Here is a 23,557-nt window from a genome sequence, read left to right as displayed (position 1 = left end):
AGGATCTGATACCCAGATATTGGTCGGATGGGGCCACCATACACAGGGGGACAAGCTGCCAGCTGGGTCTGAAATGGGCTGAATGGCAGCTTAAAGTATGTCATAGTATGGCCTATTCTTAGCAGTTTTTCAATTGGTCTTCATTATTTATTGGTTATAGTTTTTGAATTATTTCCCTTCTTCTGACTCTTTGCAGCTTTCAAATGGGGGTCAGTGACCCCGGCAGCCAACCCCTATTGCTCTGTGAGGCTCCAGTTTTATTGTCATTGTTACTTTTTATTCCTTATCTCTCTATTCAGCCCCTCCCCTATTCATATTCCTGTCTCTCATTCAAACCACGCCCTGGTTGCTAAGGTAATTTGTTCCCTAGCAACCAAATAGCTGCTGAATTGAAAATGAAATAACTAAAAAACTACAAATACAAAATGAAGACCAATTGCAAGTTGTCTTAGAATATTACTTTCTAGTCATAATAAAAGTTAACTCAAAGCTGACCAGCCCCTTTAACGTATCACCTTTAAATACCTGACCCCGCGGCTCGGGTGCCATTAGGTGAAGTCAGTGGCGGGTGCTGCTGTGCCACCCCTTGGGCACCAGGGGGCAGTCATCCACCAGCAAAATGCCCTGATGTTCAGCCTGGTGTCTAATGCCACTGGGGGGTGCTGCTGGCCGGCCGGCCCTGCGTCAGGCTGATAGGAGCAGCCATTGGCTGTAACAGGGAATGAGGCCGCGGGGGGAGGAGTCAGTTGGGGGCTGCACTGATGCCTGTGCCCCCCCCCCTCACTCAGATCTACTCCAGCCGAGACCTGGAAGAATCTCTGAACAAGATCCGCGAGATCCTCTCTGATGATAAACACGACTGGGAGCAGCGAATCAGCGCTGTGAGTGCCCCCTCAGTCCTTACTTACCTTGTGTGAGTGCCCCCTCCATCCTTCCTTACCCTGTGTGAGTGCCCCCTCAGTCCTTACTTACCTTGTGTGAGTGTGAGTGCCCCCTCCATCCTTCCTTACCCTGTGTGAGTGCCCCCTCCGTCCTTCCTTACCCTGTGTGAGTGCCCCCTCCGTCCTTCATGCAGGTTGGGGGGGTGCATGTGGATGTGGCTGCTGGATACTCTGCATTGGCTGCTGAGAATGCTGAGGGAGGGGGGAGGGTTGCTGGGAGTTGGGGAGGAGCAGGAGAGATTTCTCTGAAACTCAAGGGGGGGTTTGAAGGCAGAGAGTGAAGGGGGAGTGTAATGGGGGGGAGAAATGATTCCCACAGGTGGAGATGCGCACAGGAGGAGTTAGTGTGAGGAGGCTGATGGGAGGAGTTAGTGTGAGGAGGCTGATGGGAGGAGTTAGTGTGAGGAGGCTGATGGGAGGAGTTAGTGTGAGGAGGCTGATGGGAGGAGTTAGTGTGAGGAGGCTGATGGGAGGAGTTAGTGTGAGGAGGCTGATGGGGGGGGTTAGTAAGAGGAGGATCATGAGAGGAGGCTGATGGGAGGAGTTAGTGTGAGGAGGCTGATGGGAGGAGTTAGTGTGAGGAGGCTGATGGGAGGAGTTAGTGTGAGGAGGCTGATGGGAGGAGTTAGTAAGAGGAGGATCATGAGAGGAGGCTGATGGGAGGAGTTAGTGTGAGGAGGCTGATGGGAGGAGTTAGTGTGAGGAGGCTGATGGGAGGAGTTAGTGTGAGGAGGCTGATGGGGGGGGTTAGTAAGAGGAGGATCATGAGAGGAGGCTGATGGGAGGAGTTAGTGTGAGGAGGCTGATGGGAGGAGTTAGTGTGAGGAGGCTGATGGGAGGAGTTAGTGTGAGGAGGCTGATGGGAGGAGTTAGTGAGAGAGGATCATGGGAGGAGTAAAGGGAGTGACTGAGGGAAGATTTGGGAGCCAAAAGCAGAGATTACAGTTAATGTTTTATGGCTGTGACACACGGAGCTACTTAGTAGCAGCTACAGAAACAGACAGTGCTGATCAGTTGCTGATAATTGCCCCTACGTGAGTTTAGCAGAGGGAATTCTCAGTACTGTCTGTGGCAGGGGGTTCCCTGGGGTTCAGTAGCTGCTACTAAGTAGCTCCGTGTGTCTTGCCCTTATTGTGCCTTCGGTTCTAACCTGAGGTTTAACTTGCCCTTTCAGCTGAAGAAGATCCGGTCGTTGCTGTTAGCGGGGGCAGCAGAATATGACACTTTCTTCCCGCAGCTCCGCCTCCTCGATGGAGCCTTTAAACTGTCGGCCAAGGACTTGCGCTCCCAGGTTGTGCGGGAGGCCTGTATCACCCTGGGGTAGGTGGCGCTCGCTCCTCTTATACACTGGGGCAGTACGGCAGGGGCGGGGTTAGCCTGCTCGTCTTATACACTGGGGCAGTACGGCAGGGGGCGGGGTTAGCCTGCTCCTCTTATACACTGGGGCAGTACGGCAGGGGCGGGGTTAGCCTGCTCCTCTTATACACTGGGGCAGTACAGCAGGGGCGGGGTTAGCCTGCTCCTCTTATACACTGGGGCAGTACGGCAGGGGCGGGGTTAGCCTGCTCGTCTTATACACTGGGGCAGTACGGCAGGGGGCGGGGTTAGCCTGCTCCTCTTATACACTGGGGCAGTACGGCAGGGGGCGGGGTTAGCCTGCTCCTCTTATACACTGGGGCAGTACGGCAGGGGGCGGGGTTAGCCTGCTTGTCTTATACACTGGGGCAGTACGGCAGGGGGCGGGGTTAGCCTGCTCCTCTTATACACTGGGGCAGTACGGCAGGGGGCGGGGTTAGCCTGCTCCTCTTATACACTGGGGCAGTACGGCAGGGGGCGGGGTTAGCCTGCTCGTCTTATACACTGGGGCAGTACGGCAGGGGGCGGGGTTAGCCTGCTCCTCTTATACACTGGGGCAGTACGGCAGGGGCGTGGTTAGCCTGCTCCTCTTATACACTGGGGCAGTACGGCAGGGGCGGGGTTAGCCTGCTCCTCTTATACACTGGGGCAGTACGGCAGGGGCGGGGTTAGCCTGCTCCTCTTATACACTGGGGCAGTACGGCAGGGGCGGGGTTAGCCTGCTCGTCTTATACACTGGGGCAGTACAGCAGGGGCGGGGTTAGCCTGCTCGTCTTATACACTGGGGCAGTACGGCAGGGGGCGGGGTTAGCCTGCTCCTCTTATACACTGGGGCAGTACGGCAGGGGCGGGGTTAGCCTGCTCCTCTTATACACTGGGGCAGTACGGCAGGGGCGGGGTTAGCCTGCTCCTCTTATACACTGGGGCAGTACGGCAGGGGTGGGGTTAGCCTGCTCGTCTTATACACTGGGGCAGTACGGCAGGGGGCGGGGTTAGCCTGCTCCTCTTATACACTGGGGCAGTACGGCAGGGGGCGGGGTTAGCCTGCTCCTCTTATACACTGGGGCAGTACGGCAGGGGGCGGGGTTAGCCTGCTCCTCTTATACACTGGGGCAGTACGGCAGGGGCGGGGTTAGCCTGCTCCTCTTATACACTGGGGCAGTACAGCAGGGGCGGGGTTAGCCTGCTCCTCTTATACACTGGGGCAGTACGGCAGGGGCGGGGTTAGCCTGCTCGTCTTATACACTGGGGCAGTACGGCAGGGGCGGGGTTAGCCTGCTCCTCTTATACACTGGGGCAGTACGGCAGGGGCGGGGTTAGCCTGCTCCTCTTATACACTGGGGCAGTACGGCAGGGGCGGGGTTAGCCTGCTCGTCTTATACACTGGGGCAGTACGGCAGGGGGCGGGGTTAGCCTGCTCCTCTTATACACTGGGGCAGTACGGCAGGGGCGGGTTAGCCTGCTCCTCTTATACACTGGGGCAGTACGGCAGGGGGCGGGGTTAGCCTGCTCCTCTTATACACTGGGGCAGTACGGCAGGGCGGGGTTAGCCTGCTCCTCTTATACACTGGGGCAGTACGGCAGGGGCGGGGTTAGCCTGCTCCTCTTATACACTGGGGCAGTACGGCAGGGGCGGGGTTAGCCTGCTCCTCTTATACACTGGGGCAGTACGGCAGGGGGCGGGGTTAGCCTGCTCCTCTTATACACTGGGGCAGTACGGCAGGGGGCGAGGTTAGCCTGGGGACATTCCCATCTCTCATTACTGATAGTGAAATTGTAACAACCCCCATTTCTCCTGACATTGCCCCCTACAGGCACCTCTCCTCAGTGCTGGGGAACAAGTTTGACCATGGGGCAGAAGCGATCATGCCAACGGTCTTCAACCTGGTCCCCAACAGTGCCAAAATCATGGCCACCTCCGGCGTCGTAGCCATCCGGCTAATCATACGTGTAAGTACTCCTATATTGCCCAACATGGGTATTGGGGCAGTTATTTTATGTATTTTTTTAAATAACACAGGTCCTTGTTAGGTGCTGGAACTGTATCTATACAGTTGCTATAGGTTACTAGACAAGTGAGATATCACTGGAGGTTGGTTGCTATAGGTTACTAGACAAGTGAGATCACTGGAGGTTGGTTGCTATAGGTTACTAGACAAGTGAGCTATCACTGGAGGTTGGTTGCTATAGGTTACTAGACAAGTGAGCTATCACTGGAGGTTGGTTGCTATAGGTTACTAGACAAGTGAGATATCACTGGAGGTTGGTTGCTATAGGTTACTAGATCAGCAAGATATAACTGGAGGTTGGTTGCTATAGGTTACTAGGTCAGCGAGATAATAACTGGTGTCTTCCGTATGTCTCTGGCTGTATCTATATGACTGGGGTATATAGTGACTAACTCTGACCCTCCTCTCTCTCCGTAGCAAACGCACGTCCCAAGGTTGATCCCCATCATCACCAGTAACTGCACCTCCAAGTCCGTCGCCGTTAGAAGGTTTGTAACTTGCTGTTTGTTGCCCCATGTGAGACTGTGTGCGGCCCCTGCTGCCCCATGTGAGACTGTGTGCGGCCCCTGCTGCCCCATGTGAGACTGTGTGCGCCCCCTGCTGCCCCATGTGAGACTGTGTGCGCCCCCTGCTGCCCCATGTGAGACTGTGTGCGCCCCCTGCTGCCCCATGTGAGACTGTGTGCGCCCCCTGCTGCCCCATGTGAGACTGTGTGCGCCCCCTGCTGCCCCATGTGAGACTGTGTGCGCCCCCTGCTGCCCCATGTGAGACTGTGTGCGCCCCCTGCTGCCCCATGTGAGACTGTGTGCGCCCCCTGCTGCCCCATGTGAGACTGTGTGCGCCCCCTGCTGCCCCATGTGAGACTGTGTGCGCCCCCTGCTGCCCCATGTGAGACTGTGTGCGCCCCCTGCTGCCCCATGTGAGACTGTGTGCGGCCCCTGCTGCCCCATGTGAGACTGTGTGCGGCCCCTGCTGCCCCATGTGAGACTGTGTGCGCCCCCTGCTGCCCCATGTGAGACTGTGTGCGCCCCCTGCTGCCCCATGTGAGACTGTGTGCGCCCCCTGCTGCCCCATGTGAGACTGTGTGCGCCCCCTGCTGCCCCATGTGAGACTGTGTGCGCCCCCTGCTGCCCCATGTGAGACTGTGTGCGCCCCCTGCTGCCCCATGTGAGACTGTGTGCGCCCCCTGCTGCCCCATGTGAGACTGTGTGCGCCCCCTGCTGCCCCATGTGAGACTGTGTGCGCCCCCTGCTGCCCCATGTGAGACTGTGTGCGCCCCCTGCTGCCCTGGGTTCTGCGGGTTCCGACCCGGCGCGTCTATAGAACTTGGTTCTGCCCAGAGCCCATATTAACCATTTACAGTCACATTATGTTGTTGCTTTTTCCAGCACCGTTTGCAATTGGTCTTCTTTTGTTTTATATGTTGGGCTTTCTGGATTATTGGCCTCTCCCCTACGATGCTGTCTGGTTGCTTTGGCCTAATGATCCTAGCAACCAGGCAGGGCTTAGTAGATATAAAAGCTCATTAACGTGTACGTTTGGGTCCCCTGCAGGCGCTGCTATGAGTTTTTGGATCTGCTGCTACAGGAATGGCAAACGCACTCGCTGGAAAGGTGAGCACAACGCTGCTACATTTACCCTCCCAGGGCCCCTCCCCTTACGCCGTGTCTGGGAGTTAAGGGGAAATAGGGCAGGTTTGTGATTTGTGTAAAATATGGGATTAGATTAATATGACGGTCTCTATCTGATTATTGGTGGGAGCTGCCAAACTGTATAAACCCCGGGGATCAGAAAGGCCCTATGTATTGTAATCTAATGTACAGGGAGGGAAACACTATGGCACCCCCTACCCATATGTATAAGTACAAATATACAGAGAGGGAATGTTCTGGGCACACAATAAGCTGTACCCCCATACTGTACTGTCTAAGGGAAACACTATGGCACCCCCTACCCATATGTATAAATACAAATATACAGAGAGGGAATGTTCTGGGCACACAATAAGCTGTACCCCATACTGTACTGTCTAAGGGAAACACTATGGCACCTCCTACCCATATGTATAAGTACAAATATACAGAGAGGGAATGTTCTGGGCACACAATAAGCTGTACCCCCATACTGTACTGTCTAAGGGAAACACTATGGCACCCCCTACCCATATGTATAAATACAAATATACAGAGAGGGAATGTTCTGGGCACACAATAAGCTGTACCCCCATACTGTACTGTCTAAGGGAAACACTATGGCACCTCCTACCCATATGTATAAATACAAATATACAGAGAAGGAATGCTCTGGGCACACAATAAGCTGTACCCCCATACTGTACTGTCTAAGGGAAACACTATGGCACCCCCTACCCATATGTATAAATACAAATATACAGAGAGGGAATGTTCTGGGCACACAATAAGCTGTACCCCCATACTGTACTGTCTAAGGGAAACACTATGGCACCCCCTACCCATATGTATAAATACAAATATACAGAGAAGGAATGCTCTGGGCACACATACACAGCTGGGACGGGTACCTACACATGGCAGAGGGGCTGCGGGAGCGGCCATGCTGTTTGGCATGATTATAAGACTGCCTTTGTTGACCATACTCGTTACTATCCCAACCAGCCGCTGAGTTCCTAGGAATGCCGTTTCCTTGTTTGTCTCCCTTCTCTGGGCTTTTTTTAAAGGGGTGAATTAGTGGCTCAGAGCTCCCCGTGATTGGCAGGGAATGGTGGGGGGAGTGACGATCTGATTCCTTCCCCCCCAGGCATGTATCGGTGTTAGCGGAGACCATCAAGAAGGGGATACATGATGCGGATTCAGAAGCAAGGATCGTCGCAAGGAAGTAAGTACCCCCGCCCAGTGTGGCGGGATTGCCCCAGTGATACCCTCTATCCTGCCCTGAGGGCAGTCACTGGCCTCTATTTTATTGCATGAGTTTTGGGGTGTAAGGAGCGGAGGAGGAGCCATCACTCAGTTGCTCAGGGTTTACTTCCCCTTGCGTTGGACACGGTACTTCCTGCTCTGATGCTGATGCTGCAGTATGGGGGGGGGGGGGGGTGTTAGTGATTCCATTAGGATTAGTGAGGGGGTTCTATGGTGTGCCTGGACTGGCACCCCCTTTCTGCTTCTCTCTAAGCTGCCACATACACTCTGTACACTATGGAACTACAACTCCCAGCATCCCTTTGGCTGCAGTTCCACGCAGATCGACCAATCGGCAGCTTCACCTGTGCAGCCCCCATTCCGCTCCCTCTCGCCAGGCCCCCCCCCCCTCCCCTGTCAGTGTTGGTACAGGCTTTCGTCTTAGTCATGTGACCCAGGCGAGAGAAACCAGTTGCCGGGCAGATTTTAGGGCAGAGAGAGGGGGTGAGCCCTGGTTGGAGGCTCGTTAGGAATAATAATTAGGAGATTTGTCAGGTTGGAGGGGGGGGGGGGGAGAAGATGTTCCATGTGTCCTACATCCCATAATAGTCATTAATATTTCAGCAGTGCAGTTTGTGACAACGGTGGGTTCTGATTGGATCCAGATCATTCTGCAGTTTTGTTTAGTTTTTTTCCTAAACCTGAACCCCCCCGGGAAGGGATTGGGGGGGCAGAGACTGCAGAACACTGTGAGTCAGCAGCAGGGAGAGCGCTCTGCACCAAAGCCCCTACCCTCCCATCTCTGCCCTTTGTGTTTCTGCCACCTGCTGGTCATTGGGGCAAATTGCAGAGGGAGAGAGAAATCTGCTGTTATTGACCTTCCTGCCCTGCGCTCGTTCTCCTTATAGATTGCAAGCTCTGCTGCACAGGGCCCACTGTTCCTCTTGTTCCCGGGGCAGACTGCTCTCCTTATAGATTGCAAGCTCTGTTGCACAGGGCCCACTGTTCCTCTTGTTCCCGGGGCAGACTGCTCTCCTTATAGATTGCAAGCTCTGCTGCACAGGGCCCACTGTTCCTCTTGTTCCCGGGGCAGACTGCTCTCCTTATAGATTGCAAGCTCTGCTGCACAGGGCCCACTGTTCCTCTTGTTCCCGGGGCAGACAGCTCTCCTTATAGATTGCAAGCTCTGCTGCACAGGGCCCACTGTTCCTCTTGTTCCCGGGGCAGACTGCTCTCCTTATAGATTGCAAGCTCTGCTGCACAGGGCCCACTGTTCCTCTTGTTCCCGGGGCAGACTGCTCTCCTTATACGATTGCAAGCTCTGCTGCACAGGGCCCCACTGTTCCTCTTGTTCCCGGGGCAGACTGCTCTCCTTATAGATTGCAAGCTCTGTTGGCACAGGGCCGGGCCCACTGTTCCTCTTGTTCCCGGGGCAGACTGCTCTCCTTATAGATTGCAAGCTCTGCTGCACAGGGCCCACTGTTCCTCTTGTTCCCGGGGCAGACTGCTCTCCTTATAGATTGCAAGCTCTGCTGCACAGGGCCCACTGTTCCTCTTGTTCCCGGGGCAGACTGCTCTCCTTATAGATTGCAAGCTCTGTTGCACAGGGCCCACTGTTCCTCTTGTTCCCGGGGCAGACTGCTCTCCTTATAGATTGCAAGCTCTGCTGCACAGGGCCCACTGTTCCTCTTGTTCCCGGGGCAGACTGCTCTCCTTATAGATTGCAAGCTCTGTTGCACAGGGCCCACTGTTCCTCTTGTTCCCGGGGCAGACAGCTCTCCTTATAGATTGCAAGCTCTGTTGCACAGGGCCCACTGTTCCTCTTGTTCCCGGGGCAGACTGCTCTCCTTATAGATTGCAAGCTCTGTTGCACAGGGCCCACTGTTCCTCAGACTGTAGTGTTGCCCCTTTGCCCCCTGTTACACACACGTGCCTCATTCTCCTGTACAGGTGCTACTGGGGGTTCCACAGCCATTTCAGTAAGGAGGCAGAGCAGCTGTTCCACACGTTGGAGTCTTCCTACCAGAAAGCCCTGCAGTCCCATCTGAAGAACTCGGACAGTATCGTGTCTCTGCCCCAGTCGGACCGGTCCTCCTCCAGCTCCCAGGAGAGCCTCAAGTAAGTGGGTCAGAGGGACCAGAGAGAATGCTGGGAAAGCTGAATGTTACTGGTTGGCCGTCTCTAACCTGGGTAATTCTGTTTCTCATCCACAGCCGCCCACTCTCGGCCAAAAGAAGCCCCACGGGCAGCACTGTGTCTAGAGGTGAGTCCCACCCCCGGGGTAATAATGTGCCTAGAGGTGAGTCCCACCCCAGGGGTAATAATGTGTCTAGAGGGGAGTCCCATCCCCCCCAGGGTAATAATGTGTCTAGAGGGGAGTCCCATCCCCCCCAGGGTAACAATGTGCCTAGAGGTGAGTCCCACCCCCGGGGTAATAATGTGTCTAGATGGGAATCAGGGGTAACAGGGGTAGCACCGCGCCTAGAGGGGAGTCCCGCCCACAGGGGTAGCACCGTGCCTAGAGGGGAGTCCCGCCCACAGGGGTAGCACCGTGCCTAGAGGGGAGTCCCGCCCCAGGGGTAGCACCGTGCCTAGAGGGGAGTCCCGCCCCAGGGGTAGCACCGTGCCTAGAGGGGAGTCCCGCCCCAGGGGTAGCACCGCGCCTAGAGGGGAGTCCCGCCCCAGGGGTAGCACCGCGCCTAGAGGGGAGTCCCGCCCCAGGGGTAGCACCGCGCCTAGAGGGGAGTCCCGCCCCAGGGGTAGCACCGCGCATCTGCCCCAGCAGTTCCCCATTTTGGACCTTGTTAGGCATCTCTTGTGTGTCAGTGGCACTGCTCATGCTCAGTGGGCTGCTGGGGAGGAGCTAAGCTTAGGGGCGGGGTAAATTATCCAGCAGGAAGTGAGATCACAGAAGCTGATGTATTACTGGCAGACGTGGGCATGGGGCATTACCCTCATGTGGGCAGGGGATGGCGGATCTGCTCCATAATATTTACTTTGCTTCCTATTGGCCAAACCCACTGTGTTTAGCTCTCTCCTTCTCTAAGGAATTAAGGATTGGGGTAATTAATATTATGAGTAGGGCAGCGTCTCTGATTGGAGGGAGGAAGTTACTGCTTTCAGCCCTGAGTGTGCGTAGCGAGGCCAGTAAGGCGCTGTGCGTAGTGGTGCCATTTGCCCCAGGCTGGGGTTGGTGGGAGGGGGATACACAGTGATTGGAGGAGCCGCCGCTGATCCTGTCTCCCTGTCGCAGCCTCAACAGCTACTTCCAAATCCACCCCCGGCTCCCTGCAGCGCTCCCGTAGCGACATCGATGTGAATGCCGCCACCTGCGCTAAATCCAAGGCAACGTCCGGAGCCTCCGCTGCCCCCTTCAGCTCTGTCGCCGCCCTGCCGCCCGGATCCTACGCCTCCCTGGGTAAGAACCTGTGGTGCCTAGAGTGGGGGCACCTTCACCTTGGGCCTGTGCCATGTGTAGGGGCAATGGGGAGGGCACGAGATGGGCACCTTGTACCTGTGCCATTGGGGAGGGCAAGAGATGGGCACCTTGTACCTGTGCCATGTGTAGGGGCAATGGGGAGGGCAGGAGATGGGCACCTTGTACCTGTGCCATGTGTAGGGGCAATGGGGAGGGCAGGAGATGGGCACCTTGTACCTGTGCCATGGGGAGGGCAAGAGGTGGGCACCTTCATACTGTGCCATGTGTAGGGACTATGGGGTGGGCAGGAGATGGGCACCTTCATACTGTGCCATGTGTAGGGACTATGGGGAGGGCAAGAGATTGGCACCTTGATCCTGTGCCAATGTAGGGAAGGGCAGGAGATGGGCACCTTGTACCTGTGCCACGTATAGGGACAATGGGGTGGGCAGGAGATGGGCACCTTCATACTGTGCCATGTGTAGGGACTATGGGGTGGGCAGGAGATGGGCACCTTCATACTGTGCCATGTGTAGGGACTATGGGGTGGGCAGGAGATGGGCACCTTCATACTGTGCCATGTGTAGGGACTATGGGGTGGGCAGGAGATGGGCACCTTCACCTTGATCCTGTACCATGAGTAGGGGCAATGGGGAGGGCAGGAGATGGGCACCTTCATACTGTGCCAATGTAGGGGCAATGGGGAGGGCAGGAGATGGGCACCTTCATACTGTGCCAATGTAGGGGCAATGGGGAGGGCAGGAGATGGGCACCTTCATACTGTGCCATGTGTAGGGGCAATGGGGAGGGCAGGAGATGGGCACCTTCATACTGTGCCAATGTAGGGGCAATGGGGAGGGCAGGAGATGGGCACCTTCATACTGTGCCAATGTAGGGGCAATGGGGAGGGCAGGAGATGGGCACCTTCATACTGTGCCATGTGTAGGGGCAATGGGGAGGGCAGGAGATGGGCACCTTCATACTGTGCCATGTGTAGGGGCAATGGGGAGGGCAGGAGATGGGCACCTTCATACTGTGCCATGTGTAGGGGCAATGGGGAGGGCAGGAGATGGGCACCTTCATACTGTGCCATGTTTAGGGGCAATGGGGAGGGCAGGAGATTGGCACCTTGTACCTGTGCCATGTGTAGGGGCAATGGGGAGGGCAGGAGATGGGCACCTTCATACTGTGCCATGTGTAGGGGCAATGGGGAGGGCAGGAGATGGGCACCTTCATACTGTGCCATGTGTAGGGGCAATGGGGAGGGCAGGAGATAACGGGGTTGGTGCAGGGAGAGGGGGCACCCTGTGCCGTGTGTAATAATTTGGTTCCAGCAGTCAGACTGGCGGGGGTCCCACGCTGGTTATTTGGACTCTTCCATCTTCCCTCACCTGTTAGATGTGGGCAGATTCCCGGTGCCACGTGGACTCCGGTGCCATCTATTGCCGTATGTGCCACGTTACACTCACACTGGGGCCAGAATACACTTTGCCATTCGGCTTGCCCATGCCAGTCTGAGGGCCACTATCCCCATACAGAATGCCCTGTGAGTGCAGCAGGGGCACGTAAGCTGCCCCCCACCCCGGGTAGTAGCAAGAGAGGAGACTAAATGTTGCTGAGTGAGCGCTGGGGGTGTGAGTGTGAGTGTGAGTTCATACTAATATGGGAAGTCAGCCAATGGGAAGCCATGTTGTTCATTCTCTCTGACCTGTAACCTTTCCTGCTGAACTAATTCTCCCTACTGTTCCTTCTCCCTATTTTTATTTCTATGTTAAATTTGCCTAAAGATGGTACCGCATCTAAATCTGAGGGTAAGCAGTGTGTGTGGCAGGGTGTGTGGCACCCGCGGGCATCTCTAGTGTTCATTGTGCTTCCCGGTGACCCGCATGTTGTCGTGCCCTCGGTCCCCTCATCTCGTCTGTGTGGTGCATCCCGTTCCATGCCAGGGCCCCTTGGCACCCGCTTTGTGCTGCCAGTCCCGGGGTGTCGCCCCCCCCCCGGCTGCTCCTTAGATGCTCCGCCCCTTTCCCCTCCTACTCTTTATACTCACATTAATTTAAAGGCTTTAGTTATGGGGGCAGCAGGCACCAATTTGCCCTTCCCACGGGGGAACTGGGTTAAACCGAAATCTGCCCCAGCGCCATGACTGCTGCCAGATAACGGGGTACATGGGGCAATACTTACAGCAACAGGGGGCGCCACTTGTCCTGCTCTGTATGATGCCAGTGTGGGAAGGACATAGGGGGCACAGGGGTGAGTGCTGCCAATGATGTCGGTGTGGGTTTCCTCCGACGGGCAGGGGCATTGGATACGTTTGCCCCCTTAGGTTTGTATGATAGGGAGATTAGATTGTAAGCTCCTCTGGGGCAGGACTTTGTATTCTCTGCCAGCAGCCTATCATAGGGCCCCTGGGACACTGAGGGTGAGTGCGGAACACTGTGTAAGTGCACACTCAGCCGATCTCGCTGTGATTGGATCCCGTTACTCTGTGCCGTATCCGTGTGGTGTCCGTGTCTGTGCGTCCCTGTGTCCGTGTTTAGATGCGCTTGTTCCGGGGGCCCCGGCGCAGTCTGTGCAGCGATGTTTAAACTGCAGAACTACAACTCCCATCAGCCCCCGCTAGCAGTTTGGCATCCCTGCATGAAAGTGACTATTACAGCCGCCACAGATAAACCAAATCTGTTAGAATTTGCCTTAAATCCTTTGTGCGTATAAAGAGTCTCGTTACTGCCGCGGAAAGGGGGAGGAGCTGGAGTTTTAACCCTTTCTGTTTCCGAATCAGGTCGCATTCGCACCAGAAGACAGAGTTCCGGCAGCACCACCAGCACGGCCTCCACCCCAGCAGACACCCGCGGGCGCAGCCGAGCCAAAGTCGTGTCGCAGTCACAGCGTAAGGATCTCTGCCCCCTGCCCGCCGCCCTAGTGGCGCAGTAGGACCGGGCGCTTGGAGATGTTGCAAAGCAAAACTCAGCTTGCTTTTAGCCAATTGGTGCCAAGTTGCAATTGCTCCTCCTTTATTTATATCCTAAAATGTAAATTGCTGTCTGGTTGCTAAGGTAATTTTCCCTAACAACCAGGCATTTGTTTGGCAGCCACAGTAAGTTGAATAGGGAAGGTCACTGACCCGAGCAACATTGTTCTGGTGTTGCTGCTCCTTTACAGTAATTAAAGTTGAACTTTCCCTTTAAAGCCTAAAGTTGCTAATGCCAGGCTGGCCCCGTGGCTTCTGCCACCCCCTGTGCCCACAGACTAACGAGCTTTGCATGTCGATGTTCCTTTCTTTGCCCTTTAATCCTCTTCTGCTGTCCCTTTACTTTGCTGTCACGCTAAAGGATCGAGATCGGCCAATCCCGCCAGCGGTAAGAGTCTCTCTCATTCCCGTCTGTGTCTGTCGCCCCCTCACTGTGCCCCCCGCTGTGCCCGCTGGGTACCCCTTCCTGCCAGGCTCTCCAGTCCTGTAGCCGATGCTCCGTGTATTCTCTCCCTGCAAAAGCCGACCCGATTGGGCCCTGCCGTGCATGACTCTGCCCATCCAGCTGACAGTCACTATGTGGGCAGTGGGCACATTATTTGGCTTGGCATTCCCTGTGCCAGCATAATGCCCGGCACAACCGCACCCCGTCCCTTTAATAACCCGACCCCCTGTTCTCTCCACAGCCGGCAGCCGGTCCAGCTCGCCAGGGAAGCTCCTGGGAAGTGGCTATGGGGGGATAGCGAGCGGCCCCCAACGGGTCCCCCAGATGCCCTCCTCTGAGAAGAGAAGCAAGATCCCCCGCAGCCAGGGGTGCAGCAGGGAGACCAGCCCAAGCAGGATTGGCTTAGGTAAGGAAATGGGGGGCCCCTCTGGGGGGTACTTACCTGTGTGTGTGGGGGAAGCTGGGATATTGTATGTGTGGCCCCGAGGAAAGGACAACTGCCTTGCTGGCAGTTCCATCGAGTGGTTACAGGGGATCTGAACCCCAAATATGAATTAGTCGGGGTGCTCATCGGAGTGCACCTTTAGACTCGTCCCTACAGCGCTCAGCTTGGTATGCCCACAGCTTCCGTGTCTCTGCCCTTCACTTAACCCTACGGTTGCTGACTCCCCGCTGAGCTAAAAGCCTGATATCGGCAGTCTAAAAATGCTAAAATCTCAGAAACCTTGAAAAGTAATGTCAAGTTTAAAAGGTCTCAGAGAAATCCCTGGAGCAAGAAATCAGTTCATTTTTGGGGTTTATATCCCCTTTCCATGATGATGATGATGAGTATCGGGCATTGCGACATGGACACGACCTCCGGGGGGCGCTAACGGAATGTACTGGCTCCTCTGGGATTGTTTCCCATTGCCACGGAGCTCTCTGGTTCTGGCATATGGGGAAAATGAGCCAATAGGAAATGGCATTGCCGGGTTCTGGATAACGGGTTTCTGGATCCTATAACTGGACTGGGGGGTGGCGGGGCGGGGCTGTGTGTGTGTTGAGTGTGTGCGTGCAGTCATGTGACCTGTATTCTCTAAGGGGATAGGAGCCTATTTCCAGGCAGGTTGTTACCAAGTAATGTACTAATGATTTTCCTTCCCATGAATAATACGGAGCCTACAGAGGAGCAGTCGGCAGTCGGGGGGGGGGGGGGGGGGTACGTGACAATAATCCGGATTTACACTTACATTAATGCAGCAATGGGGGGGGGGGGGGGTCTCTTTACTGATCATGTGCGCTACCGACGTGGGGGGGGGTGTTGTTTATGGGGGGATAGTTTGGTGCTCTGCATGCCTTTGCTTATTGCTCACACTTGGTACTTGCCCCGCTAATACTTATTAACCCTCTCGGCCGCTAGGGGGCGCTTTAGCCTATTTTTCTTCTGAGAAATGTTTGTATTAACCTGCTGACTCTCACACACATGCTAGCGAGGAGCAGCCGTATCCCCCGACCCAGCATGAGTCAGGGGTGCAGCCGCGATACCAGCCGGGAAAGCAGCCGCGACACCAGTCCTGCCCGGGGCTTTGCCCCTCTGGGTGAGTACCGACGGGAGATCTGCCCCTTCCCTAAATGTTCCCTCCATTGCTCCAGGGCGCAGGGGTTGCCATGGCTGCGGCACTACCTCCTAATGAATCCGGGAGCCCTGATTGGCTCAGGAAGTAGCAGGCAGCTGTGGTACCAAAGGTTCTGCGTTGCTAAGGGTTTCTCAGCCGGAGACCTGTGAGGCAAAGTTCTGCCCCCTGCAGGGAATGGGCCTGAATCCGGGTATAAATGGGCCGCAGGTCTAACTGCCCCAGATATTGCCCAGGTCTCTCTCCCATTCTCCTGCCATTCACACTGTGTACAAAAGGGGGCAGTGTTGCACCCCAGGATAAACAGTCCCCCTCCCTGGAACCTGTATTTAGTTATAACAGTGAGCGGCTAAGAGACCAGTTTACAATTTGCAGTTGGTCTTCATTCATTTAGTTTTTTAGTTATTTCACTCTTTGTTCAGCAGCTCTTCAGTTTGGAGTTTCAGCAGCTATCTGGTTGCTAGGGTGTAAACTACCTTAGCGACGGAGTGGTTTGAATGAGAGGCTGATATATGAAGATGAGAAAAAGTTCTAAAAAGTAACAATTTCAATTGGTCTTCATTTTATTATTTTTTATTGCCTTCCTTTTCTGCCTCTTTCCAGCTATGAAATGGGGGTCACTGACCCCCGACAGCCACAAATCTACTCCGCTGTGAGGCTCCGGTTTTATTGATTACTCCTCTCTGTTTAACCCTCATCTATTCATCCTCCAGTCTCTCATTTAAACCACTTCCTAGTTGCTAGGATAAATTGAACCCTAGTAACCAGACAGCTGCTAAAATTCAAGGTGATTAAAAAAAATAAAGACCAATTGCAAAGCGTCTCAGAATATCGCTGTCATGCATCAAGTTAATGTCAAGGTGAACTTCCCCTTTAATTCCCACTTTGCCATGTGACCAATATATCCGGCAGTAACCAATCAGTGCCCTCCATACCCCTCTCCTTTCAGCAGGTAACTTTCTATGTATTGCCTCCATGTAATGGGATCCGACCCAATTTCATTATCTCGTTTATCTGCCCCCCTAGTCATGTGACTGCCAGAAAGTGAGCCTGAGCGGCTGCGATAGGCTTTACACTACTGAGAAAGGGAAATTCTCCATTTCAGAGAGCGGATTGTCACGATGGAACTTCTGGGGGCGGGGTTAACGTAGCGCAATGGCCGCTGATGCCCCTCTGACCCCGCCCCCAGTCGGGGCAATACCCGCACAGAGATGTTTTCAGCCCAACGTCCATTCACGCTTTGCTTCTTGTTTCCATTCCCACCTTTGCCCCTGTGAGCGGCGCCGCTGTCCGACCCGATGGTTCTGTATGTGTTCTGTCTGCCTCTTCTCTGTGTGTCTTAACCCACTAGGTGTCTGCCATTCCTTCTTCTTGCAGCCTCTCGACGCCATTCCAGGTCCACTAGTGCCCTCTCCACCTCCGACTCTGTGGGGCAGTCAGGTGAAGCAACGCTAACTGCATGCCCGCTCTTCATTCTGTGTATCTGTGCCCCCTCATCTGCTCATGTGCTGCACTCTATAGGCCAGCAGCCGTCGCATTCTCATCCATACTCTCCTCTGTGCCAATGGGGCGGCTGCACCTTGTGCCACTGTTGTACTGGGGCGGGTATTGCATGGGGGGGGGGCTCCTCCTATTCAAGATGGTGGCGCTCATTATGGGACCCAATCTGTAGAATTAGGTCCGGTTCCCTTTGTTCCAGGAAGAGGATGACCACGTGCGGCCCTCCAGCTGTTACATAGTAACTCCCAGCATTCCCTGCTGCTAGCTGTAGTTCAGCACCGGGGAGGCCAAGGCACCCACTGGCTTCCATAGAATGGGGGCAGATATTGGGGGGTACAAGAGTGGCGTTTGGGTTGCAGCCAAGCCCCGCCCCCCGCGCTCTCGCTGTGTCGCGCCACCGAAACCTTGAAAACATCACTTAGTCACGCACCAGGGTGCTGGGAGTTTTCATAAAGTCCCTGTAATCTTTACTGGGAGAAGCCGAAGCCAATAAAGCTTTTATGGCCCTTTGCTTGGAGTCCGTTCCCATCCGTAACGTTGGGCAGGGGCGGCACCGCCCGATTGGCCGCAGGGAGTGGGCAGATACAGACGGAAGGTGTTGGGGGGGCACAGGATTTGGGGGCCCCCATGGTGCGGTTTTAGGGAGCATTTATAGCTGAGGGTGGGGCAGGAGGTCTGTCACTGGGGCAATAAATCTGGGTACCTGGGCAATATTTATTACAGTCACTGCTGGTTCTGACTGCAGAAGCAGCAGTGCAGAGAGAAGGGACAGTGCACTGCTGGCAGCGAATGGGTTAAACACGTGCCCGTTTTATTGCACCATAAACGCCGGCGGGTAACTGTGCCGTTGCCGTAGTGCGAGTTCCGACTCCCCAGATGGGGAAATGTTATGAGGGACACGGCCCTTGTGGGAGGGGCTTGTGGGGGGACCCCTGTGTTATGGTTTATACCGGTTTCATCCTACCCTGCACCCTGTGTCCATGTTTTGCTGCTCCCCCTTTGCTAATGCTCTGACCAGAACCCCAGAACTTTGGGTCTCATCACCCCTCGGCCCCAGTGTAAGTGTCCCTGCCCCTCGGGACTGGCCCATGGGTGGGTGTAGGTTCTGCCCCACAGTCCCGGTGTCGCTGGAGCAGAGCGGGCCGGGATGAGCTGACCAGAACCGCTCACTGGGCCCAGGGAAGACCTGTCTGTATAATAATATTCTGAGTGGTTCAGTCCGTAAGGCGTTAGCTGGGGCATCTGGAGGGGTAAGTGCTCCTCGCCCAGTGGGGGGCGGGCACATGGAATGCATTGGGAGGGGGCGGAGCTTTAACATGTTCTTTTATTTTGCTGAACGTTTCTCCATCTCATTGTTCCATTTGTTTTCATCCCGCTCCTTGGCTCCTCCCATCAATCCGGTTCCGCATCACCTCCACTCATGGTCGCCACGCCCACCCTTCTGTCCGCCATTACAGCCGAGCCTGGGGGGCCTGCACTGCCCCAGGACATGGGGGGGATTCATGTTCTTGGATAAATGCAATGGGAATCTCTGTATTTGCTCCATTCACTTAAAGGGGAACTGTCACTGAAACTGAAAAAGCTTTATCATAGGCCTTCAGCTGCAAAGTGTCCCGCCCCCTCCTGCTGCAAAGCGCCCCCGCCCTCTCCTGCTTCAAAGCGCCCCCGCCCTCTCCTGCTGCAAAGCGCCCCCGCCCTCTCCTGCTGCAAAGCGCCCCCGCCCCCTCCTGCTGCAAAGCGCCCCCGCCCCCTCCTGCTGCAAAGCGCCCCCGCCCCCTCCTGCTGCAAAGCGCCCCCGCCCCCTCCTGCTGCAAAGCGTCCCCGCCCCGTCCTGCTGCAAAGCGCCCCCGCCCTCTCCTGCTGCAAAGCGCCCCCGCCCTCTCCTGCTTCAAAGCGCCCCCGCCCTCTCCTGCTGCAAAGCGCCCCCGCCCCCTCCTGCTGCAAAGCGCCCCCCGCCCCCCTCCTGCTGCAAAGCGCCCCCGCCCCCTCCTGCTGCAAAGCGCCCCCTCCCTTCTGCTGCAAAGCGTCCCCGCCCCGTCCTGCTGCAAAGCGTCCCCGCCCCGTCCTGCTGCAAAGCGTCCCCGCCCCGTCCTGCTGCAAAGCGCTTCCCCGCCCCGTCCTGCTGCAAAGCGTCCCCGCCCCGTCCTGCTGCAAAGTGCTTCCCCGCCCCCTCCTGCTGCAAAGCGCTTCCCCCCCCCAGCTGTGAGTTCTGATATGAGGAGCAGTTGGGGTTCCAGTCTGGATTTGCTGTTCTCACAGTGACGGGACCCCAGATTGGCGCTGTAATGGCAGGCAGGGGGGGCATCACGTTGCCGAGTAGCGCTGAGCCGTGTAACGCAGATTCTCTCTCTCTCTCATTGAACAGATCGCTTTGGGATCAGCCAACCAGGGAGGATCCCCTCGGCAATGCGCGTCCTGAGTTCCAGCACAGACCTGGAGGCGGCCGTGGCAGATGCGCTGGTAAGGGGGGGGGGGGGCAGTAGAGCTCGGCTCCTGGGGGAGAAGCACTAAATACCCTCCCAGTCTCCCACCTGAGTGCAGGGAGCATAGGGGCATATTTATTAAAGTGTGAAAGACAAAATAACCGGTGATGTTGCCCATAGCAACCAATCAGATCCTTGCTTTTGGATCCCATTATGTCCTGCTATTAAATAGTCAGTTGGAGAAGGTCTGAAGATTTCCTATTGGTTTAAGGATTTGAGATTTAAGACCCGGCCCGGTCTGCCATGATTTCTGCACTTTGCCCTCGGAACCAGAACCAGAAGGAACAGAACACGGAGCGGAAATGTATGAAATGTGGAATTCTAATGAGAATGGAATTGTGGGGGGAGAATATTGTGATGGCGACTTCCCTTCATTCCCAAGCATTTGGCGCCACCCCATAGTGGCTCCACCCACTATTCCCTCACGCGGCCCGGCAGCTCCGCCCCTAGGTTTAAAGGCAATGTATATTCTGGGCGCCCAATGAATGTAGATTTCTGGCAATGTGTGTTGATTGGCTGTTAATTTGCTTCTCTCTTCTTTCCAGTTGCTGGGAGATTCCAGGAATAAGGTATGAGCCCCCCGTGCCTGTAGTTCCCCTGTATAGCGGTCGGCGTGTTGGTCGGTAGCATGGCGCCCCCTTGTGTTCAAGCTGTGCGGTTGCACCATTGGGTTGTGCATGTTTTGGGGTTTCCCGCCAGTTGGTTACATGGGATCCCGGATCTCCCCGGTGGCACCCGGGTATCTGACTCCTGAGCACTTGTATCTACAGTTTATACTCCCCTAACTGTCAGAACTCGTCCAGTCGCCAGTAACCGGGATGAGTGGGAATCCTGCAGGGCGGCATTTAGTGCTTGGCGCGGAAATTGCATGCCACTCGCTCTTCCTTACCCAGCATGCACTGTGTGCCAGCAGGGTGCATCCGTATCAATTGGGGACCCTTTGGGAATTGTCCGTGGTTGTGCCAATGAGGTGGGTTGTACCAGGGTAGGAGCCATTTCCCTCTGACCCCCAGTAAGGACAGGGTTAATGGTGGGTAACTGTGGGGTCCCCCTGGAGCCTCGGTGCGTTCCCCCCCACTCGCGTTGCATTGACCCCCCCGGCTATGGGCCCCACAGAACCGGTTCTTCCTGCTTTCCCAGGGCAGAACTATTTATACCGGCACTCCCTGCAACCCCCCGCAGCCTCTGCTGTGTAGTCCTGGCCAATAGGAGGTAAGGGTTTGCTGAGCCCCCCCATAGTGCCTGCTGTCACTCGGGGGGTGCCCCCTTATTTATATGTACAACCGTCATCTCGTTGTTACCCTCATTGTTACAGTCGCGCACCCTTTCAGTGCCGCAGTCTCATCAGTCTTCCACATTCCATCCAGTTCTGTGTTGTGCGTTGGTTTTGTTTGTTCCGTTTTAGCCGAGCTTTCCTTCTCCGCTGTGTAATCAGCCTCACCAGACTGCAGTGCTGTAAATGGGATGGTGGTGCCACACTGCAGCCTGGGGGGGTGGGAGCTGTTGGCGCTGACATGGCGGTGCCAAAGGGGTGGCATTGGCTGTAAACGATGGTTTATTTCCCCAGAAGAAGCCGGTGCGCCGGCGCTATGAGCCCTACGGAATGTACTCGGATGACGATGCCAACAGCGACGCGTCGAGCGCCTGCTCGGAGAGGTCCTACAGCTCCAAGAATGGCGGCATCCCGCACTACCTGCGCCAAACGGAGGATGTGGCCGAGGTGCTGAATCACTGCGCCAGCTCCAATTGGTCTGAGAGGAAGGAGGGGCTCATTGGGCTGCAGAACCTGCTCAAGAGCCAAAGGACACTCAGGTGAGTTAGAGCCCCGCCCACTGCGCACTGGGCCCCATATTTGCACATTAGCCCTGATTATTAGCCTGCCAGAGCCTCAGCAATGGGGCCCCAGTGATTAAATAAGCCCCCTGTTTGTATGGCCACACCCCTGACCCACTCTATTACCCCCCTAACCCCGCCCACTGCACATAGGGTTCAGACCTGCTGGCACCTGGCCCAGTTTATTAGCCTGCCAGTCACCTAGGCAATGGGCCCTGCCAATCAGTGAAATGGGGCCCCAGTGATGAAATAAGCCCCCTGTGTGTATGGCCACACCCCTGATCCACTCTATTACCCCCTAACCCCGCCCACCATCTGCCCAACCCTGAGGTTCCCCCCCCCCCCCCCGTGCCGGAAGGAAAAGTGTATTTATTTTCTCAATTAGTCACACAATGATATTTATCATTTGGGGCAAATGGTTATTGTTCCAGTGAGGGGTCTCATTGTTTGTGGGGGGGCCTGGGCAGCACCCCGCTCCTGTTCATCTTCCATTCTGTCATTCAGACTGTTGATTTGTTGCTAGGTCAGTGATCCTAGCAACCAACTGATACACAAACCCCCAATAAGATAAAGACCAATTGCAAGTTACATATCTGCCTATGGGGGGGGCTGCTCTGCGCTAAATCTCCCCTCCTTTTATCCCTCAGCCGCGTGGAACTGAAACGGCTCTGCGAGATCTTCACCCGGATGTTTGCGGATCCTCACAGCAAGGTAAGGGCTCATGTAGTAACCCGTCGGGCAGTAGCGCATAGCAACCAGTCTGCGCAGTGATAAATGCCACTGATTGGTGCTGTGACTTACTGTTGTGCATGTTGCATGTTAACCCCTTCCTGCCTGAGTGTTACAATGATGCAAAATGTCATTCAAAGCAACTCTCCAATATCCATCCATTATATAGAGTTGTGTCAGTGTCTCTATATTCTCTGCACTGCTGGCTCTGACTCCTGCAACAATGTTGCACAAGCGTTGTTTCAATGGTCAGACTATGAGCAAACTTAGGGGGCTGTTCCTGCTGAATTGTGCTTAGTACAGGGGAATCCCTATGTGCCATAGTTTTATGGTATCTCTCTGTACAGGCTATGGGCAAACTTAGGGGGCTGTTCCTGCTGAATTGTGCTTAGTACAGGGGAATCCCTATGTGCCATAGTTTTATGGTATCTCTCTGTACAGGCTATGGGCAAACTTAGGGGGCTGTTCCTGCCTGTAAATGAGGGGGTGAATAAATCTGCTGTAGGAGCCCAAGTTTCCGCTTATCTGTGGGTACAAATTCCTAATTATTGTTTAGTATCGGGGGGGGGGGGGGGGGGGGGTTGTACTGATGATAAACACTAACAAATGGTTTGTTTTATTGCATGTTCTGCTTTGCTGTGGATCTCACCCCAGAGAGTAAGTTTTGCATCAATTTTGTTTTTTGCCTTTTCTCTTTCTCTCCACTCTGACAGTCCCCTTGTCCCACCGCCCCAAATATCTCCTCTCCCCCATATCCCTCGCAAACTGCCCAATAGCGAGCAGGATTCTGCTGCCCCTGGGACCCCGGAAAGGCAAAGCTGTCCGTGTCGGCATCAGTAGTGGATTATTACTTCAAGTCCCTTGGAGGTCAGGGATATATAGAAACATTGGGGTAACAGTCACCCCGCTATAGTTCCAGGGGTACCCAGGGCACAAATAAGCACTCACCCCAAATCCCCCCCTAACTGGCCTTCAGGCTGGGCCCCCTTAGCCCATAACAAGGTTACAGATATATAGAAACATTGGGGTAACAGTCACCCCGCTATAGTTCCAGGGGTACCCAGGGCACAAATAAGCACTCACTCCAAATCCCCCCCTAACTGGCCTTCAGGCTGGGCCCCCTTAGCCCATAACAAGGTTACAGATATATAGAAACATTGGGGTAACAGTCACCCCGCTATAGTTCCAGGGGTACCCAGGGCACAATAAGCACTCACCCCAAATCCCCCCTAACTGGCCTTCAGGCTGGGCCCCCTTAGCCCATAACAAGGTTACAGATATATAGAAACATTGGGGTAACAGTCACCCTGCTATAGTTCCAGGGGTACCCAGGGCACAAATAAGCACTCACCCCAAATCCCCCCCTAACTGGCCTTCAGGCTG

The 23,557-nt window shown here is 55.2% G+C and overlaps 1 protein-coding gene across 1 annotated transcript in view; it reads left to right on the top strand.

The window, feature by feature from the left end:
- Positions 1-23,557, top strand: part of clasp1 (cytoplasmic linker associated protein 1) — a gene marked incomplete at its 3' end in the record, with an annotated part of 89,250 nt that overhangs the window by 46,621 nt on the left and 19,072 nt on the right. Inside the window, 15 exon segments of the mRNA NM_001097239.1 lie at positions 789-881; positions 2,116-2,261; positions 4,112-4,247; positions 4,724-4,794; positions 5,860-5,919; positions 7,085-7,162; positions 9,133-9,300; positions 9,396-9,445; positions 10,436-10,600; positions 13,383-13,490; positions 14,258-14,422; positions 19,495-19,589; positions 21,180-21,424; positions 22,093-22,156; positions 22,829-22,831. Coding sequence (NP_001090708.1) covers positions 789-881; positions 2,116-2,261; positions 4,112-4,247; positions 4,724-4,794; positions 5,860-5,919; positions 7,085-7,162; positions 9,133-9,300; positions 9,396-9,445; positions 10,436-10,600; positions 13,383-13,490; positions 14,258-14,422; positions 19,495-19,589; positions 21,180-21,424; positions 22,093-22,156; positions 22,829-22,831 — 1,647 coding nt within the window.

This window comes from Xenopus tropicalis, chromosome 9 (genome assembly GCF_000004195.4).
Source record: "Xenopus tropicalis strain Nigerian chromosome 9, UCB_Xtro_10.0, whole genome shotgun sequence".
Lineage (NCBI taxonomy): Eukaryota > Metazoa > Chordata > Amphibia > Anura > Pipidae > Xenopus > Xenopus tropicalis.
Note: the sequence above shows the minus strand (reverse complement) of the source record. Positions and strands in the feature narration are given on the sequence as shown.